The sequence below is a fragment of the Tinamus guttatus genome, unplaced genomic scaffold (genome assembly GCF_059628265.1).
Source record: "Tinamus guttatus ecotype Peru unplaced genomic scaffold, ASM5962826v1 Tinamus_guttatus_pri_ptg000878l, whole genome shotgun sequence".
Taxonomy (NCBI): domain Eukaryota; kingdom Metazoa; phylum Chordata; class Aves; order Tinamiformes; family Tinamidae; genus Tinamus; species Tinamus guttatus.
The window spans coordinates 70,833-87,138 of NW_028289412.1; the positions used below are offsets into that span (position 1 = coordinate 70,833).

The 16,306-nt window shown below is 41.2% G+C and overlaps 1 protein-coding gene across 2 annotated transcripts; it reads left to right on the forward strand.

Annotated features, from left to right (window-relative positions):
• Positions 1 to 3,343: 3,343 nt before the first annotated feature.
• Positions 3,344 to 15,435, forward strand: TMEM175 (transmembrane protein 175). 2 transcript variants are annotated; one of them, XM_088537888.1, is made up of 9 exons: positions 3,344 to 3,428; positions 3,810 to 3,848; positions 4,404 to 4,501; positions 6,768 to 6,819; positions 8,156 to 8,191; positions 8,868 to 8,951; positions 9,633 to 9,797; positions 11,813 to 11,891; positions 14,099 to 14,242. In XM_088537888.1, the coding sequence occupies exons 1-9, from the start codon at positions 3,426 to 3,428 to the stop codon at positions 14,239 to 14,241; spliced, it is 699 nt and encodes a 232-aa protein (XP_088394014.1). In that variant the 5' UTR covers positions 3,344 to 3,425; the 3' UTR covers position 14,242. The 2 variants fall into 2 exon arrangements, with proteins under 2 accessions (XP_088394014.1, XP_010227055.1); XM_010228753.2 differs by lacking the exons at positions 3,344 to 3,428; positions 3,810 to 3,848 and adding an exon at positions 14,765 to 15,435 and having other exon boundaries at positions 14,099 to 14,237.
• The last annotated feature ends 871 nt before the right edge of the window (positions 15,436 to 16,306 follow it).

The following is a 16,306-nucleotide window of genomic DNA, read 5'->3' on the forward strand; positions in this document are numbered from 1 at the left end:
AGGCATAATTTCCATAAAGTGTACTTTAGTACAGCGAGTAGGAGTGAATTTTACAGAAATTTGTCCTCTTTCTACGTGAGAACAGATGTTTGCATCAGAAAATGCCTAGGTCATGCTCCCCTTCTCTAATACTGCATATGTCCCTGGCTAAGCGAAAACAGCTGTATCACAAACATCCGTACCACAAACAACAGCACTTTCTGCAGAGCAACTGATAAAAACACTGTTTCCATTATAAATTACTGGGATCCTGCGCCTGAAAACTAGGCCCTTCCACATGAGTTCTGCGGTTAGACTTTCTCTAAAGGACTCTTACAGACCCCTTTTCACCTCCTATTTGCCTTAGAGGAATAAAGACCACTAGAAAACCCATATTCAAGCTACCTAAGTGAAGTGTGTACACATTGCCCCTTTTGCATGCCCCTTTTTGGCCTATTTCAAAACGCACTGCAACAGCACACGGGAGCACATTATTGCAGCACACTGCCACAGAGCCATTTAGGAAATAACAGCCATGTATGGCCTCAAAAAACCCTGTCTACAGAGCAGTCTCACGCTGCTGCAATACATTGTGTCAGGCTCAGCTTCTCTACATCAGCAGTAATTTGTGAGAACGTTGCTCCATAACCTAAGCACACTATGCAAGCAACAGAAGAGTACCAGGATGCAGGGGGACTGTGCTAAGTTTCACTGCTTGGCATTGCAAAGAAACCCCATCATTCTCCAGAGCACCGCAAGAATCAAAAATCACCATAAGGACGACTCTGAACATTCATTCTGCCAAGTTCTTTACCAGCAAAAAGCATTTCAGGGCACTTGCAAGGTATTATATGGTAGTAACTGCAGTATTGAAGACAAGCAACTCCCTTGTTACAACAAACAAGGTAAACTCAACCCTGTAAGTGAGCACGGGATTTTTTCTCAACTATTTTGCCTCACAGTAACGTTGTTTCCCAGGTATCTCTATATTTTATATTAGGATAGATGTATATCCCAACAGCCTTAACTTTGATTTCCAGAGAAAACAGCAGTGTTTTTAACAGCAAATGCAAGATCTAAGACGTTTCTTTCATTTCAGAGTTGGTGAAACAGCTATAGGTAGTTCCTTGAGTTAACCTCACCCAGACAAAAGAAAACATACAGCAAAGTTGTATTTTAGCTGCAAAAATGGCCAGAGAAGGTACTGCCTAGTTGTGGCAATGCAGGTGTTATTCTATTGCACCAGTCACCCAACTGAAAACCACCATGCACAGTAATTTGGTGTGGGCAAAAGGCCTCCAACCTCCTTTTTCTTCTTTTTCAACCCTAGCAGCAGAAGTTTTCAGTGTGCAGCACTAAAATACCTCATTTTCCAGACAGCAAAGTTATGAAGGGCAGTGATTGCTCAAGTGCAGGATGGAGCGCAATAAAAGGCTTTAAACCACAGTTAATAATTATCAGACATGCTGCATGAGATCCATTAACTCATCTATTTCATTGTCTTGCTTTACCTTTAAAGAATTTGTGAATATACATTACAAAACTAAAGTAGTCATGCAATGATCTGTATGCTTGGAAGGATTTCACTTCCGTGCAATACTGTTTGAGCTCTAGTTAAATGTGCCACAAAACACTTCACAAAAGGCACATAGAAATGGACTTCAGTCTCCTCCCTTGTGAACTCACTTTATGCTGCACTCTAAGCTAATTGTGCTTTATCTCCTGCCTTACACATTGCCAGTTTGCATTGAACATATGCTGTTCAGCACGTTTTATAATGTAGAGTACACAAAAATAGTCCAATGCCAGCCTTGACGGTTGATAAAAAAAAACGATGTGTACAAAGACTGGTGGACCTTTGTAAGTGAAAATCATACAGCTACTAGACTGAGGGGGTGAGGGTTGCCTCTGTATTTCCTCAGCAGATCAGAGAGATCAATCTCGGCTCATTGCCATCCTGTTTGAGTGCCCCAGAAAAGTTCCCGCTCCTATACACATTATTGAGCTGCTGCCGCCCCAGTGAAGAGATATCACTTCCCAGGCGATTTCTCTCAGGTTTTCAATTCTCTCCTGTGGTTTCCTTGCTTCCAGCACACTAAATCTGAAGAACATCCAGATTTCCAGCTCTTTTACACACTCCTCTTTCCAAGAAAACTACCAAAAATCATCTCTTAGGCTGATCATTTATGGAATATAGACCATCCACTTCCCTGCAAGCTCCAGATGCTTTAACAGTTAATTTCAAACACAGTCCTCTGTTGTGCAGAGCCTGGGACACAGTTCAGTGATTTGCACCAGTTCTTGCAACTTCTGACTTGACCATGATGTATTGTTTCTGATTCCTATGGATCTTTATGAATTGCAGGGGGTTGGACTAGATGATCCCTGGAGATCCCATTCAGCCTTAAGGATTCTATGATTCCAGAGACTCCCACTGCAATTCTAGCACGTTTCTCAGACTATTCTTTCCAGAAAACAAACAAAAAAACCCCAAAAACAACAACAAACTTTTTTCGGAATTACAATTTCATTCCAGATCAGCTGCACATTTCTGGTTTGGCTTCTTCTACTTCCTCGAGTTCACAGAGGAATGCTCAAAAAATGCTGTGGTTTACTGGAAGCAGCTCCCATACTACAGGAGTGCAAAATTTGGATTTTTTTTTTGGTTTAGACTATTTTAGAAACCTATCTCCATTCATTGAGCAGAGCTGAACACCTAATGGCACTTAAGCTCCACAGTGCCATCAGTCACATCTTGCCAATCCTAAAACATTCTTTTTAACATCAGAGTGGACATACTCTGACAGCCCGCGCTGCCAACCTTTTCTCTGACGGGTGTTTTATTAAATCCATAGACTGGACTTTCTAGAAACTGGAAAAGAAGAAAGAGAAACACTGATGAAAGATGAAAGCGTGATGATTGGGCGTCTCTCACGAATCCAGGTATCACACACACACGCACACCCCCAGAGCCCCTGCAATCCTCTGAATCACGCGCCTTCCAAAAAATGCAAATACATCTTTTTTAACGAGTTCCAACCCCCCCAGCCACGCCGCAACCCGTCACGGAACTACAACCCTACCACATCCACGGGGGACAAACTTCCCTTCCCGGGGCGGAGACAGGGGCGGTGCAGACCAAGGGGCGGTCGCGAAATGGCGGCCGCCCCCTCCGTCGCCACATGGCGGCCGCCCCCTTCCCGCCCTCGCGGCGGCCGTGTCGGTGTGGGGGCGCGCGCGGCGCAGGGCCCCATGGCGGCTCCGCGGGCCCCGGCAGCCCCGGCGGCGGCAGCGGGGCCGGCACTGGGACCGGGACCGGGTCCCGGGACCGTCGCGGGCCCACGGGCTGGATCTGGACCGTGGCGGCAGAGCGGGGCAGTAGCACGCAGACCTCGCACCGGCTGCTGGCTTACAGCGACGCGCTGCTCTCCATCATCGCCACCGTCATGGTGAGCGGCGGCGGCGGCCTCCCCCGGGCTCGCTCGGGCCTCCCCGCGCCCTTTTCCTGCTGGTGCCCGCGGCGTTTGCGGCGTTTTCCCCTTGGAAGGAGCCGCCTGGGGCCGCCGCGGCGCTGCGGGTGGCGGGCGCCCTCCGTCACGGGCCCTGTCGGGACGCAGTGGGACGGGACGGGACGGTCCCTCTCGCAGGGAATAAAAGTGCGTGTTAGAGGGCTGCGGGTTGTTGGTTTGACCGTGATGGTGACCCTACATGCTCGTGCTCTGTGTTTTTTGGGGCGGGGGGTTGCTTTCTTGTTTGGTTTGTTTGCTTTCATTTTTAATGAAGTTCCCAGCCAGGCAGCCGTGGTGCTCGGTGTGTTTTTGTCATTTCAGATCCTGCCCGTGGCCCACACGAAGATACATCCCGATCAGGTAGCACAGCCGTGCCGTCGCCTGTGCTGCCCGCGTGCAGCGTGCTTGCCTTGGGCTGCCCTTGGGAAAAGAGCTGCCGTGAAGCAAACATGAAGCCCACAGAGATCCCCCGAAAGGAGGAGCTCTTAAAACTGAGGAAAACTGATAATAAAAATAAATCCTGAAGCTCCAAGTAATCCAAAAACGGTGACATAAAGAAAGGAGTCATCCAGAAGTTATAGGCCATAGGTTTTATCTGGTTGCTCCAATACGATTTATGTGTCTGAGGAGACAAACATTTTTTCTGAAAGCATCTGGTTTTTTTATATATATATATATATATGTATATATATGCATGTATATGTGTGTGTGTGTATATATATATATATAATACATATATATACATATATATATATATATCTTTATAATACAAGAGTTTGCTAGAAGGGAAGTGTTTTAAAAACTGTATTTTGTGATGGTATGTAATTCCTCTCTTGCAGACATTGCTCATAATTTTTGAATGTAACGTTTACCTTTATCCCTTTATTTTGTCTGTCACTTCGTGTTTTGTCTCAGAAACTAGGTGAAAGTGTTCAGCAGCTCCTTCTAGCAAAAATTGCGGTCTACTTGATGACCTTCTTAATAGTCACAGTGGCATGGGCGGCTCACGTAAGGTAGGAGCCCTGGGGGTGTTTAATTCCGCTACACTGTTAAAGAAAAGCTGTTGTTTAGAAGGATGGGAGAAAACCATGTATCCGATATTTCTGTTTTGGATTATCTTTTGTTGGATAATACTAAAAAGAAGCAATATCCAATGGAGTGACTAAATGTACTTTTACACCACTGAAAGAGCAAGATAAAGAAAAAAACAGTATCTTACCTTTAAAACAAGTGTTGTCACTTTAAAGCTGGAATTATTCTTCATTTAACTTCATATTCTGGATGGCGTTAAACTTTTATTTGTGGTAAAACAGCATGACTTCTTAAATGGTGTGCTGCACAAGTAGAAGGACTTGGAAGGTAGGTCCAAAGTTTGTCTTTTGCAATACTCAGCAGCACTTCTTACCAAGTTGGCATTGCATATGCATTTTATAGAGCTCTGGACACTCCTTCCTACCCATTTGTTATTATTTAAAAAGAATTAACATACTGGTATCTTTAGGGGGAAGATAGGAGGGGGCTAGCAATTTTGGTCTACTGCCATAGTATGCAGAGGGCTTCTGTTCTTAAGAACAAGGAAAAGTTTGTCATATTTCCATTCCCTTAAAAGACAGTTTTGATTGTGTTCTAATGAAGCCACTAAAAATTACTGTGCTTTCTTTAGAGGTCACTTAATGGAGCCAGTTTTTGTTTATCTTCTCCTAATAGCTTGCTTTCTCAGTAATTTCAAATATTTACAGTAATTAAATAGCACTCAGCTATAACCCAATCATTTTTTTTCCCTGCAAACTAATAACCTGATCTGTAGAGAGCACCCTTCAAGGGCTAATAGGTCAGCTGAAATGTTGCACTCACAAATTATTGTATATTAGAAAGCTATGAATGGATAGTGCAGCTCTAAGGAAGCATGACCTGAGAAATTTATATTATGTCAAATCTGAGATTTTCTCAAGATCTAGGTTAGTATCATTTTAACTTTGCATCTTACTGTCTGCAGCTTTTGGAATCAGGACACTTTTCATTTGGATTTAGTAACTTAGATATTCTATCATACATTTTCTTACCTTTAAGTTAGTGGATTTACCAGTCTCTAAGAGGTGTGCAACCTTTAATTCAATACCTGCAATTGATATTTCCCATTAATGCGTTAATCACCATTCCCATTCTTCGTCTGCATAAATAAATGTTCAAGAATAGTTTTAAAATACGAATATTTCTCTGGACAAGGAACTTCACTGACAGACTGGGGCAGATGGGGAAAAAGCTGATTTTCTATGTGCACTAACAATGGTGCTGTATATTCACAAGAAGTGATTTTAAGCCTTGATATACTGAAAAGATTTAGGTTCTGAAAGCATAAGCTCGGTTACGTTTTTTCAAGTCAAATTTGGTGAAAATGAAAATAGTAGTTCTTAACAAGAGCATATGAGACAGAGACACGTGAGACAGACAAGCTGGAGAGTCTGCATGCTCCCTGAGCATCTGGATCTGCTCTGGAAAAATCTGAGCAATGCTGTTGCAGAGCTCAGCTTATTTTGAAAAGCTAAAAATCAGTCTGATACCTATATCTTTTATTTTGAGATGTGAATGTCAAGTAGACTTGTTCAGGTTCTCGTTTGAGTGGCAAAGTGTCCACTGTGAAAGTTTGTCTGTAATTTAGCAGTATTTGCATGAGCAATGAGCATGGGCTGCAAGTCTTAGTTCTGGGCCTTACCCATATTCAAGTGAATCAGTATTTGGTTGATAACTAATAACAGATGCCCCATAGGTCCTGAGTTTTATGCAGTTTCCCTAGCAGTTTCCTGGCAATCCTGTGCTGTGGGAGAAGGCAACCAAGTAGCCTACTCTGTGACTTGGATGCATTTTATCCATTTTAAAATGAAGGGGCAAGTCCTAAAGAAAGTTGTCATCAGTTACTGTCTGGTAACTCTCACTCTCAAAGATCCCATTTTCCCAAGACTCAATATCCATTTGTAGCTCTCGGCCTTATTAGGAATTTGGCGTGTGACTCCGTGGGCCAGGGCTGACATCGGAATCACTTTCTTACAGGTTGAAATGGTTCTTCAACAGTGAAATTGGCTATTCAGCAGAGGATACAGTTTCAGGAGCAGAGAAAGGACAGAGGAGAGGAAAAATAATAAAAAGGACATTTCAATAAATATTATTCTGCCTGTCTTTATCAGGCTCCCCTATAGTATCACTGCTGTAAAATTTGTGGACAGTGTTGTGATGCATATTTTGGGGAACTGTCTTGTTCATGGTCTTGCCTTGTTTTGGCAGGCTGTTTCAGGTGATAGAGCTCATAGATGATGTCCTTGCTCTTCTAAATCTGGTGAGTCTTGTTAGTATATTTCACGTTCAGCTACCTGGTAAAGGGCTGATTTTTGTTTTGAGGTTTTGTTTTTGTTTTTTTTTCTTGCATGTTTGTATCTCAGTGTCAGAGAGCTTCTAATTTAGGTAGTGGATCTCTGCCAAAATTTCAGTCCAGGAAGACAGATTCTGAGTTCCTTTTTGCCAAAGTGTCTGCTAACTAACTGCTTTTTTGTGAGTTATGTTCTCACATCACTCATACAGAAAGAAGTTCTGTAGCAGATTAGCCTGAAACTTATCTGAGTGAGCTGAGGAAAAAAGCTCTTGACACTCATGATTTCTATGGCATCTGTCCTCTAGGCTTAAGAAGATGAAATGGTGGGTCTTTTGATGCAAAAATTATAATGGTGAATCAGAACTACAGCTATGGTCATAGTTATCTTTCTATTAAAATTCCTCAGGAATTCTTTCTCCAGTATATTTGAAATATAGGGCTATATAATGTTTCAAAACTCTCACTGAGACACCAGTAGTGTCTTTGGATTGTTTTTTTTTAAGCTTTAATCTGTCCTAAATGTTACTTATTTAAACAAAACATGCAAACAAAAGCCGCTTCATTAATTTTAGAGCATGTTTTGTTTAATGAACCACATAGTAATATTTTGTTTACTGTTATAGTGGTGAACATATTCCCGTTTTCATGGAGAGCTTTTCTCTTACTGTATTGTTTAAAATTCTGTTGCCTGACTCTGTGCGTACATTCAGTTCATTTAATTTTTGATAATAAAAATCTTAAATTCTTTTAAATAACACAGAGGTAACCTTGTAGTTCTTTTTTAATATAGCTTTTAAAGCAATGCATTTTTGTACGTTTGGGTTTTTGCTTTTTTTTTTTTTGATTTGGCTTTTTTATACTTGAATTAGGAAAACAATGATTTTCAGAGGTGAATATCAGAATATTTTGTTTTGGAGGAAGCATTTGTTTAGGAAGAAAAATGGCAATGTGTGGTACTCTTGGCATTGCTATTCTAGAGGAAGTCCGGTAAGAAACATAGGCAATATTTTTTTGCGTGTTACTGATAACAAAACTCCAGCTATTTCTAAAATCAGCCTATGTCATTTGGATAATGAATCTAGAAAGTGAGTATTGGAGCTCTGAAAAACAAAACTGGCAACTCAGGACTAGCCAGTGCTGGCAGACATAGCCCTGCCACTTTAGTAATGTCTTTTCTTGAAGAAGCATATGTATTAAACCAGTTTGTGTTGCGTTTTCTAGACACATCTTGAATGACTGTATGACTTGCCAGGCTGTATTTTAAGCTTTTGGTTTTCACTGTTTCACTTTTATTTTTGTTTAGGCTTGTATGATGATCATAACTTTCTTGCCATACACAGTAAGTCATTTTCTATTATTTTACTTAGGTTTAAATTACAGGATCTTTCTTTCTTTAGGAAGACTTTACCCCAAGTGTTCAGGAACTCAGGAGAGCGTTACTGTAGTGTAAGCTCTGAATCCACTGCAAGAGTTAATGGTGTAATCTTGAACTGCTACAGGCAATAGATCTGGCAGAAAATGGCTATTCTTGAAAGAAGTTGGCAGTAGTGGGAAGTCATATCTTCTTGGAATCTTTGAAAGAGTCCAACTGATTAGAATTTTGCATTTTATAAGGGAAATTATGTTACAAATTTCTTAGATTACGAGATAAGTTGCTGTGCTAAACAGAACTCTTGCTCACTTTTGGCTTATTCAGCAATGTTGCTTCTGGCACAGGCAACCTCCATTGTTAAATCTTCCGATTTGGTATTTAGGAGGAATATGTGCAGCCAAACACTACAGCAGCAGAACTGAGCTGTTGCTTAAAATGCTGGTTGACTCATTGTGTGAGTACAAAAAAAAAAAAAACCTTATGAAGAGACTCTGTTTCAGCATGGATTCTGTGTGTACATTTTATAAAAATGTAGTTTTTTATATATATTTATAAATATTTTTGTATGAGTGTGTATATGTATATATTTTTACCATATTGCTTCTTAATTGAAATTTTAATCTGGCTGCATTTTTCCTTCCAGTTTTCTCTAATGGCCTCCTTCCCAGATGTACCTTTTGGCATTTTCCTGTTTAGTGTCTGTGCTGTCATCATTGGTCTTATCCAGGTATTGGAGCTATGCATTTACATTCACTCTTTTCAAGACTAGATTTTCGTAGGTAAAACTAAAATTGAGTTTATGAAGCATGAATATAAAATGCTAGGGGTCATTTTTGTTTGTGTGGCACTGGTTTGCAAAGTTGTGCCTGCTGTGATGCTGAATGGTTGTGTAGCCACTGTGCTGTGGACCTGATTTATGCAACCAAATCGGCTGATCCCGAAGTCCACTGAATTGTAAGTCCTGCCCCCCTCGTTAAAAACACATTTGGGAAGTAGCAGTTTGTGTGCTGCACTGATCTTCCCTGCTGTGGTTCTTGCTGGGCTGCCCAACGTGGGCTGAGAGTCAATGGACGCGGATGTTCTGCTTCAGCTTTCATTGCTTTCCAGATGGCAGAACTCTCCCCCTTGGGGCAGTGCCTTGTTCTTTGCTGTTTCCTATTGTGGAGGTCTTTCTTGCTCCTTATTGTAAGATCTGGGGTCATGACAAGCTCTGCAGGGCAAATTAAGGTCCTCGTGTGTGATATACTGGGAAATCCCTGAGTTTACAAGACCAGCCCTCCATGTGAAAGGGTAGAATAACAACAATTTCAACATGTTGGAATTGGCATTTCAGAATTTCATGGCTTCGTAGTTAAAACACTATGTATACTAGTATGTGACAATTTCAGTAATGCTGTTCTCTTTGCAGGCACTGATAGTAGCCTATGGATTCTATCACCCTCACTTACTAAATCAACAGATACAAGTATCTGAAAACCAGAACTTCTATAAACGTCATATCTTAAAGATTATTTTAAGAGGACCGATTTTATGCTTTTTAGCAGCCATCTTTTCTTTTTTCTTTATCCCTTTGGTAAGTTCTTTTAAAGCGTTCCCTCTTTAAAATGACTAATTAATGCAAAAATTGGATGCAGCAGTTTGTATTAGCTATATTTAGGACTAAGCATAAAAAAAATATACTAAATGTGCAGAATTTCTGTGTTGCTAGTTCTATGGTGATACAATCACAACTGCTGTTGTCTGATGAAGACATTTGTTCAGAGAGCCATCTATGAATTTGGGTAGTCTAAAACTCCTGGTATCAGGAATATTGGTTTTGTTTTCTCTGCCTTTTTTTTTTCTGTTACTCTTTAAAAGTAAATCTTTAAAAGTATAACTCAGCTGCTTGCTCATAAGAAGTAGGTGGGATAATGTGAAGAGCTACTGGAGTTAAACATTCCCTGAAAACTTACAGAAACATTTTTATTTGTTTAGTTTTTGTGGCAACAAGCAGAATAAGTAGATCAGATATCCAACTTACATCAAAACCAAATGTTTTTGGCTAAATTCTGCTCTCAGGTGATCTCCTCACCCTGCTTTATTAAATGGCAATCAGCTGTTCCTGCTGAGTTGTTGGTATCTTTCGTGTTCTTCAGAATTGCCACTTGGAACTGAAAGCTGTTTTGTGGATGTATCCTGAGCTTCCCTGCCTCTGTCTCATTCCGTAGGAATAGATGTATCTAAGAAACATTCCATGGGAATTATCATAGTCTAAATAATTCCCGAATTTGGAAGGAATTGAATTGAAACTGATCAAGTGACACAGTGTGATGAGGTCCAAGTGGGACGATGTCTAATTTTCATTGAAAATGTTTTATTTTCTTCTTCTGTGAATCGCACACTTACTTCCTTCTACTCCCTCCTATTGTTCCGTACTGTGTTTTTTTTTTTTTTTTTTTTTTTTGTATATCAGTCATACTCAAATTACTCTCCAGGTTACTCTTGTGTGAATAGTGGTGAATAGTGTGTCATCTGCTGTGCCCTGTCCCTGGTACAGAGGTAATACGCAGACCATGCGGCGTGGTTTAGTTCTGCCCTAAAAACAGCTGGAAAAAGGGACATAGAGGCCTTTTCGCACTTTAAAAAAGAGCTCAGGAAACAGACACTATTAGAACACTCTTAACACTACCAGACATATTTGAGATGTTATCAAATTTCAGAGAGGTACCTTTTTTAAAAAAAAAAAAAAAAGTTTTTTTTTGTAGTGACTGCTTGGCAGAGCTGTTCAATGTAACTTTAAAGAAGTCAGCTGCTATAAGGCAGCCAGAAGACATTTGTGCACTTTTATGAAGCTCGTGTAGAATAGTGGTCAAAAGCAGCAAGGCACTGTGTCCCTGGCAGGTGTGTCTATGATCATAGCCAAAAAACCCTTGAATCCTCTTCTGTCCCACTCCTCTCTGCCTGTCACTTTATTCCAATCATTCCTTTTGAGCAGCATGCTGAAATTACAAAAGTCATTTAACCAAAGAAAGTGATTTTTTTTTTCCAGTTCTTTTCAACTTTGGCTATTCCCATGACTATCCAGACAACTCTGCCAGCACAGTGCAGGGCTGCCTGGACAGTTCATTTGATAAATGGGGTGTTCCTGGCTGAAGGACAAGTGAAAAGTAACATTAGAAACATAGAGTGATCGCAACTTCGAAAGAAACGATTGCTACATTCACATTCTTGTTAGCAGAATTATGTCCTTTTCTGTTTTAGCATTTGTAGCCATGCTCATTGCTGTTTCTAAACCACATACTGAGGTTCTAAACTAGCTGTTAGGTTGCACCCAGAATATATTATATTCATAACATAATATTCTCTCCTTCATTTGTAGTACCCAGGGTTGTTTTACAGGTGCATGTACATTCAGTTGTTACTCATTCAATCACTGTCCAAAAAACCTCATGTTTCAGGTGAATCTCTTCCATGTCATACAATCAAGATTCTTTTTTTTTCTTTCATGTTATTATACCTAAATATTGAGAATAATTATTTAATGTTAAACTTAAAAGCAAATTTATGTTTCAGTAACTAAACTAAACCTGTCTTGCTTCTTCTCCATAGTCTTATGTACTGCTTGGGCTCGTTATCGTTTTTCCACACTTCAGTCGATTCATTACATGGTGTAAAACCAAGATTGTTGGTGAGTAGCAATATTCATAAGGACCATACAGATACACTGTAAATTATCAACATGTTATCCAGAAAACATAGTAATTCTCTTCTAGTCCCGTTTTCATTGTTGATATCCAGAACATCCTACTCTGCAGATGTATCGCTGTGCTTCCCAAACTGTTTTCCCTCTGCTTTCCTATTTTCTACATTTGTTACTTGATGTGGAGCTTCTCAAGAGGGTCCAGCACAGAGCAATGAATATGATTAAGGGACTGGAGCATCTATTTTATGAGGAAAGACTCAGCAAGCTGGGCCTGTTTAGCCTGGAGAAGATTGAGAAGGCATCTCATCAACATGTACAAGTACCTGAGGGGAGAATGTAAAGAGAATGGGGCCAAACTCTTCTCTGTGGTAGCCAGTGACAGGACAAGGGCTAATGGGTATAAATTAAAACACAGCCAGTTCCATCCCCATGTGAGGAAGAACTTTTTTCCTGAGAGGATGACAGAGCCTGGCACAGGCTGCCCAGAGAGGTTGTGGAGTCTCCTTCTCTGGAGATCTTCCAAACCCGCCTGGATGCCACCCTGTGCCACGTGCTCTGGGTGTCCCTGCTGGAGCAGGGGTTGGACTAGATGATCTCTAGAGGTCCCTGCCAACCTCAGCCAGTCTGTGATCCTGTGATATGTGGTGTCTCCCCATGTTTTCCTTAATTTGTTAGTGATCTGTATAAGGTACACAGAGTTTCTGTAAGCAAAACCTCTCTGTTTTCTCCTGAATATACGTGCATATATGTGATGGCTCACACCCACCTGTTCTTCCCCATTTAAAAGGTAACAAGAGCATTGAGGAATACAGAAAACTCACTGCCTAACTCTGTTTTTCCCCAGCAATATTGAATGTTCCCAGGTTCCCAAACTGAAAATCAACACAGTATCTGAGAGCACTTAACAAGCAGCAGTAGTGGTGTAGGCCAAGCACTTCTAGGGTAGTCTGTTTAGTCTGTTACTTCTGATCAGTAAATTACTGTGGTCTGAAGAAATGACTTCACGTGTGCTTCAAGTCAGCCTAAACCTGTGCTGCCTGTCATCATGCTCCTTGCAGTGTTGGCTTTCCACCTCTCATCCGTGCCAAAAGTTGCACAACCACACCAACAGCTCATTAACTCTACCAGAAAGGAGGCTGCTGCTAAAATAAAGGAGAAAACGGTGTTAGGAAGGATTTTGTCCCACGCTTTGGCATCAACATGAATTGACCACACAATCACATCCAAGAGATTATGTCCTTGGAATTAGCACTGCACAAGTGAATCAGAAGAAAAACACATTTGTGTTTCTGTCTGCTACTCCTGTACTCTGTGTTTACTGCAAGTGGGTACACACTTTTGGCTCTGCCATGGGGCAGTAACATCTGGCAAGAAGGTAGATATGCTTTTGAAACGAGAGCCAGAGAATAAACTTGTACTAATATTGCCCGTGCTTGCTGCAACAGGTCACTGCAGTGTGTGAATCACCCTGTCAGAGGGCTAACAGTGCAGCAGAGAAGAAGAAAAGAGCACCTCCTGGTGCTCTGTCTGGAGCAGAGATCTTTGCTATTTGTTTTTGTTTTGTGAGTGCACTGCTAACAGATGCGATTACACTTGCTTGTGTTTAAATTCTGTACTTGCTCAACAGCCTGTACAGCTTTCCCTTCATGGTGCAGCAGCACCATGTGCAGTGGCTGCCTGGGCAGCTCAGGGATGAGTTGCACATTTTCCTTTAACAGCTCCAGAGCCCCATCTCCTGGCCAAAGACTGGAGTTATTTCAAAACAGGTGGTTTGATTCACCCAGCACTGCCCTCCCCATGCAGTTCTCCACGCTGAGTGGATGAGCTAGGCTCTTGGATGCTGCACAACAACTCAGGAAACCCTGTTTTGCTTAGCTTAAATATTTGGCTTAATTAACCTCCCAGGCCATTACTGACTTGTAGAAACTGTCTGCCATGTACTTAAAGGACAGCTTTTTGTTCCTGAAGTGCTCATTGTCCCAAAAAGTAAAACAGACCTCGGGCAGAGGCACAGCTGCAGAAGCAGGTGTGTGACTAACCTGTGTGGATGAGTGGCAGCCTTGCTTCCACAGAAAATTTGCCCACGTGGAGGGAAAGAGAAGGGATGATCACTTGTTTTCATTTTTAACTACCTTATTTTATACTTCCTGGTTCTTCTCCTTTCTTACTAAACATCCAGATCTCTTTTCCAGGTGAAAGAGATGAAGAGGAACACCATAGCTTAGAGACCTTCACTTTTTACCTCAGTGAGCCTCTGAGTAAGGAGCGAGTAGAGGCATTCAGTGATGGGGTCTACGCTATTGTAGCAACTCTGCTTATTCTGGACATATGGTAAGGCTTGTGCTGGCGCTCACATTTTGTGTTGCTAAATATATTATTATTGCGGGACTAGCAGCATTGTCTTTGACTTTTAGAGTTTGCAGTGGTTACCATAAGTACAATTCTGTAAAGTGTACAGAGCATGAAGAAAAGTCTTCTAAAATGCACATTTCATCACTAGCATACTAAGTGCATGTTGGGGTGGGATGAGGTACTTGGAAGCCTTGAAGAACAACACTTGCTTTATGCTTTGTATTTCCAAATAAATGGCATATATCAGTAAAAGATTTTCAGTCCTATTGGCAGCTCTATTATGCTAATTAAAAAGAAAGAAAATGAGTTAGGTTTTCTTTTAGATCCAGTTCATATTTAGAACATTTATTAGAAATGCTCTTTTTAACTTAGGTATTGGAGAAATACAAATAAAGTGGGTGCCTGTTCATTTGTACTAGATCAGATTAAAACAGCATAGTTCAGTGTTGCTCCAGGTCCGTCTTCTATCACTAACATGAAGAGTAAAGTAAGTTTTCTCTCCACAGTGAAGACAATGTCCCAGATCCCGGAGAAGTTAAGGAAAAGTTCCATGACAGTCTCCTTGAGGCTTTAAGTGAATATGGACCGAACTACCTTGCCTACTTCGGCTCTTTTGTAACAATTGGCCTTCTCTGGTTTGTCCACCACTCTCTCTTCCTTTATCTAACAAAGGCTACACGACTAATGGGACTGCTTAACATACTTTCGCTGGCTTTCATCGGGGGGCTCCCGCTGGCGTACCAGCTCACCAGTGAATTTGCAGAGAGATCTCACAATGAAATAGAAGCCATCCAGGTCAGCTGCGTTATCACCTTCTTTGCCAGTATATTTCAGTTTGCAATATGGACTACAGCCCTTCTCCATGAGAGAGAAACTCTGCATCCTTTCGCTAGATACGGTGGCAAGGAGCATGCCTTCATGTTTGCCAAGCTTGCTCTCTACCCTTGTGTGAGCCTGGGCACCTTCTTTCTGACGTGCTTGCTAAGTGAATTTAGCACAGCAATTTTCCATCTCATGCAGATTGTGATCCCGTTCGCTTTCCTTGCCTTGCGCATTTTTGTTAGAGTTTCCTTGGCTATCATAAAGTCTGTGATGTCTCTCTCCAGAAGGAAGGTTGTGTTGCTAGAGGAAGAGGAGGCATGTTTGTCTTCTGGTGAAATGCTGTCCTAAAATTTTCAATGCAGTGCAAGTGAAAATGTAACTTTACATAAACTTCAAACTATAAAGCATAAACTACATTAACTCAGTGTAATTATATGGATTATATTGATCTAAACTAAAGCTTGCATTGATCATAACTGGGGATACTTAAGTTTGGTAATGCTACGCCTTTCTCCGAAACATGCAATTGAAAAAAGTTGGATTTGTAGGAGAGAGAAAGAAAAGCGTATTTTCCTTTGTTTATAATTTCCTCTTTGGGGAAAAAAACTGCTGCTTGAAGTGTAACTGCAATGATGATCACTTCAGAAGCGTGCAAATAGATGCCCTGTTCCTGACTTCTGGAACTTCTCTGGCAGCTGAACACAGGCATGCTGCTCTGTGAAGAGCAAGTGAGGCTGAAGACATGGAGGAGAGCTCTGAATTTCAGCACAGTGAATTTGCACTTATGCAAACATTTTTTTTTTTTTTGGTTAAACTGTCTCTTCTGCAAAGCCACAGAATTACGGCATTACGGTAACATTTCAAAAGCAAGTAGCTTTTGAATGGCTCTGAGCATGAGTTTAGGTGGAAGTTGCAATTCAGACTGATGATGCAGTTTTCCAGGCTGCCTTAACATTTAATAATAAATGTTTTTAATAAAGGGGGATTCAGGTAGTTACATATCTGAGGTTTGAATTAGCTTTGTAATCAACCAGGGAAGAAACTTAACTGTGGGACCACCAGTAAATTTGTCCTCAGCTGTGAAACATGCTGCCCCTTTGAAAAGACAGAAATGGATTTCTCAGGATTTTTGTGTCTGTTCTGCCTGTTGAAGGGAACCTCCTTGAAAATGCTCTGCCTAAGTTTCGAGAGCCGCAGAGGTTCAGAGACTTTCCAGACACCTCTTG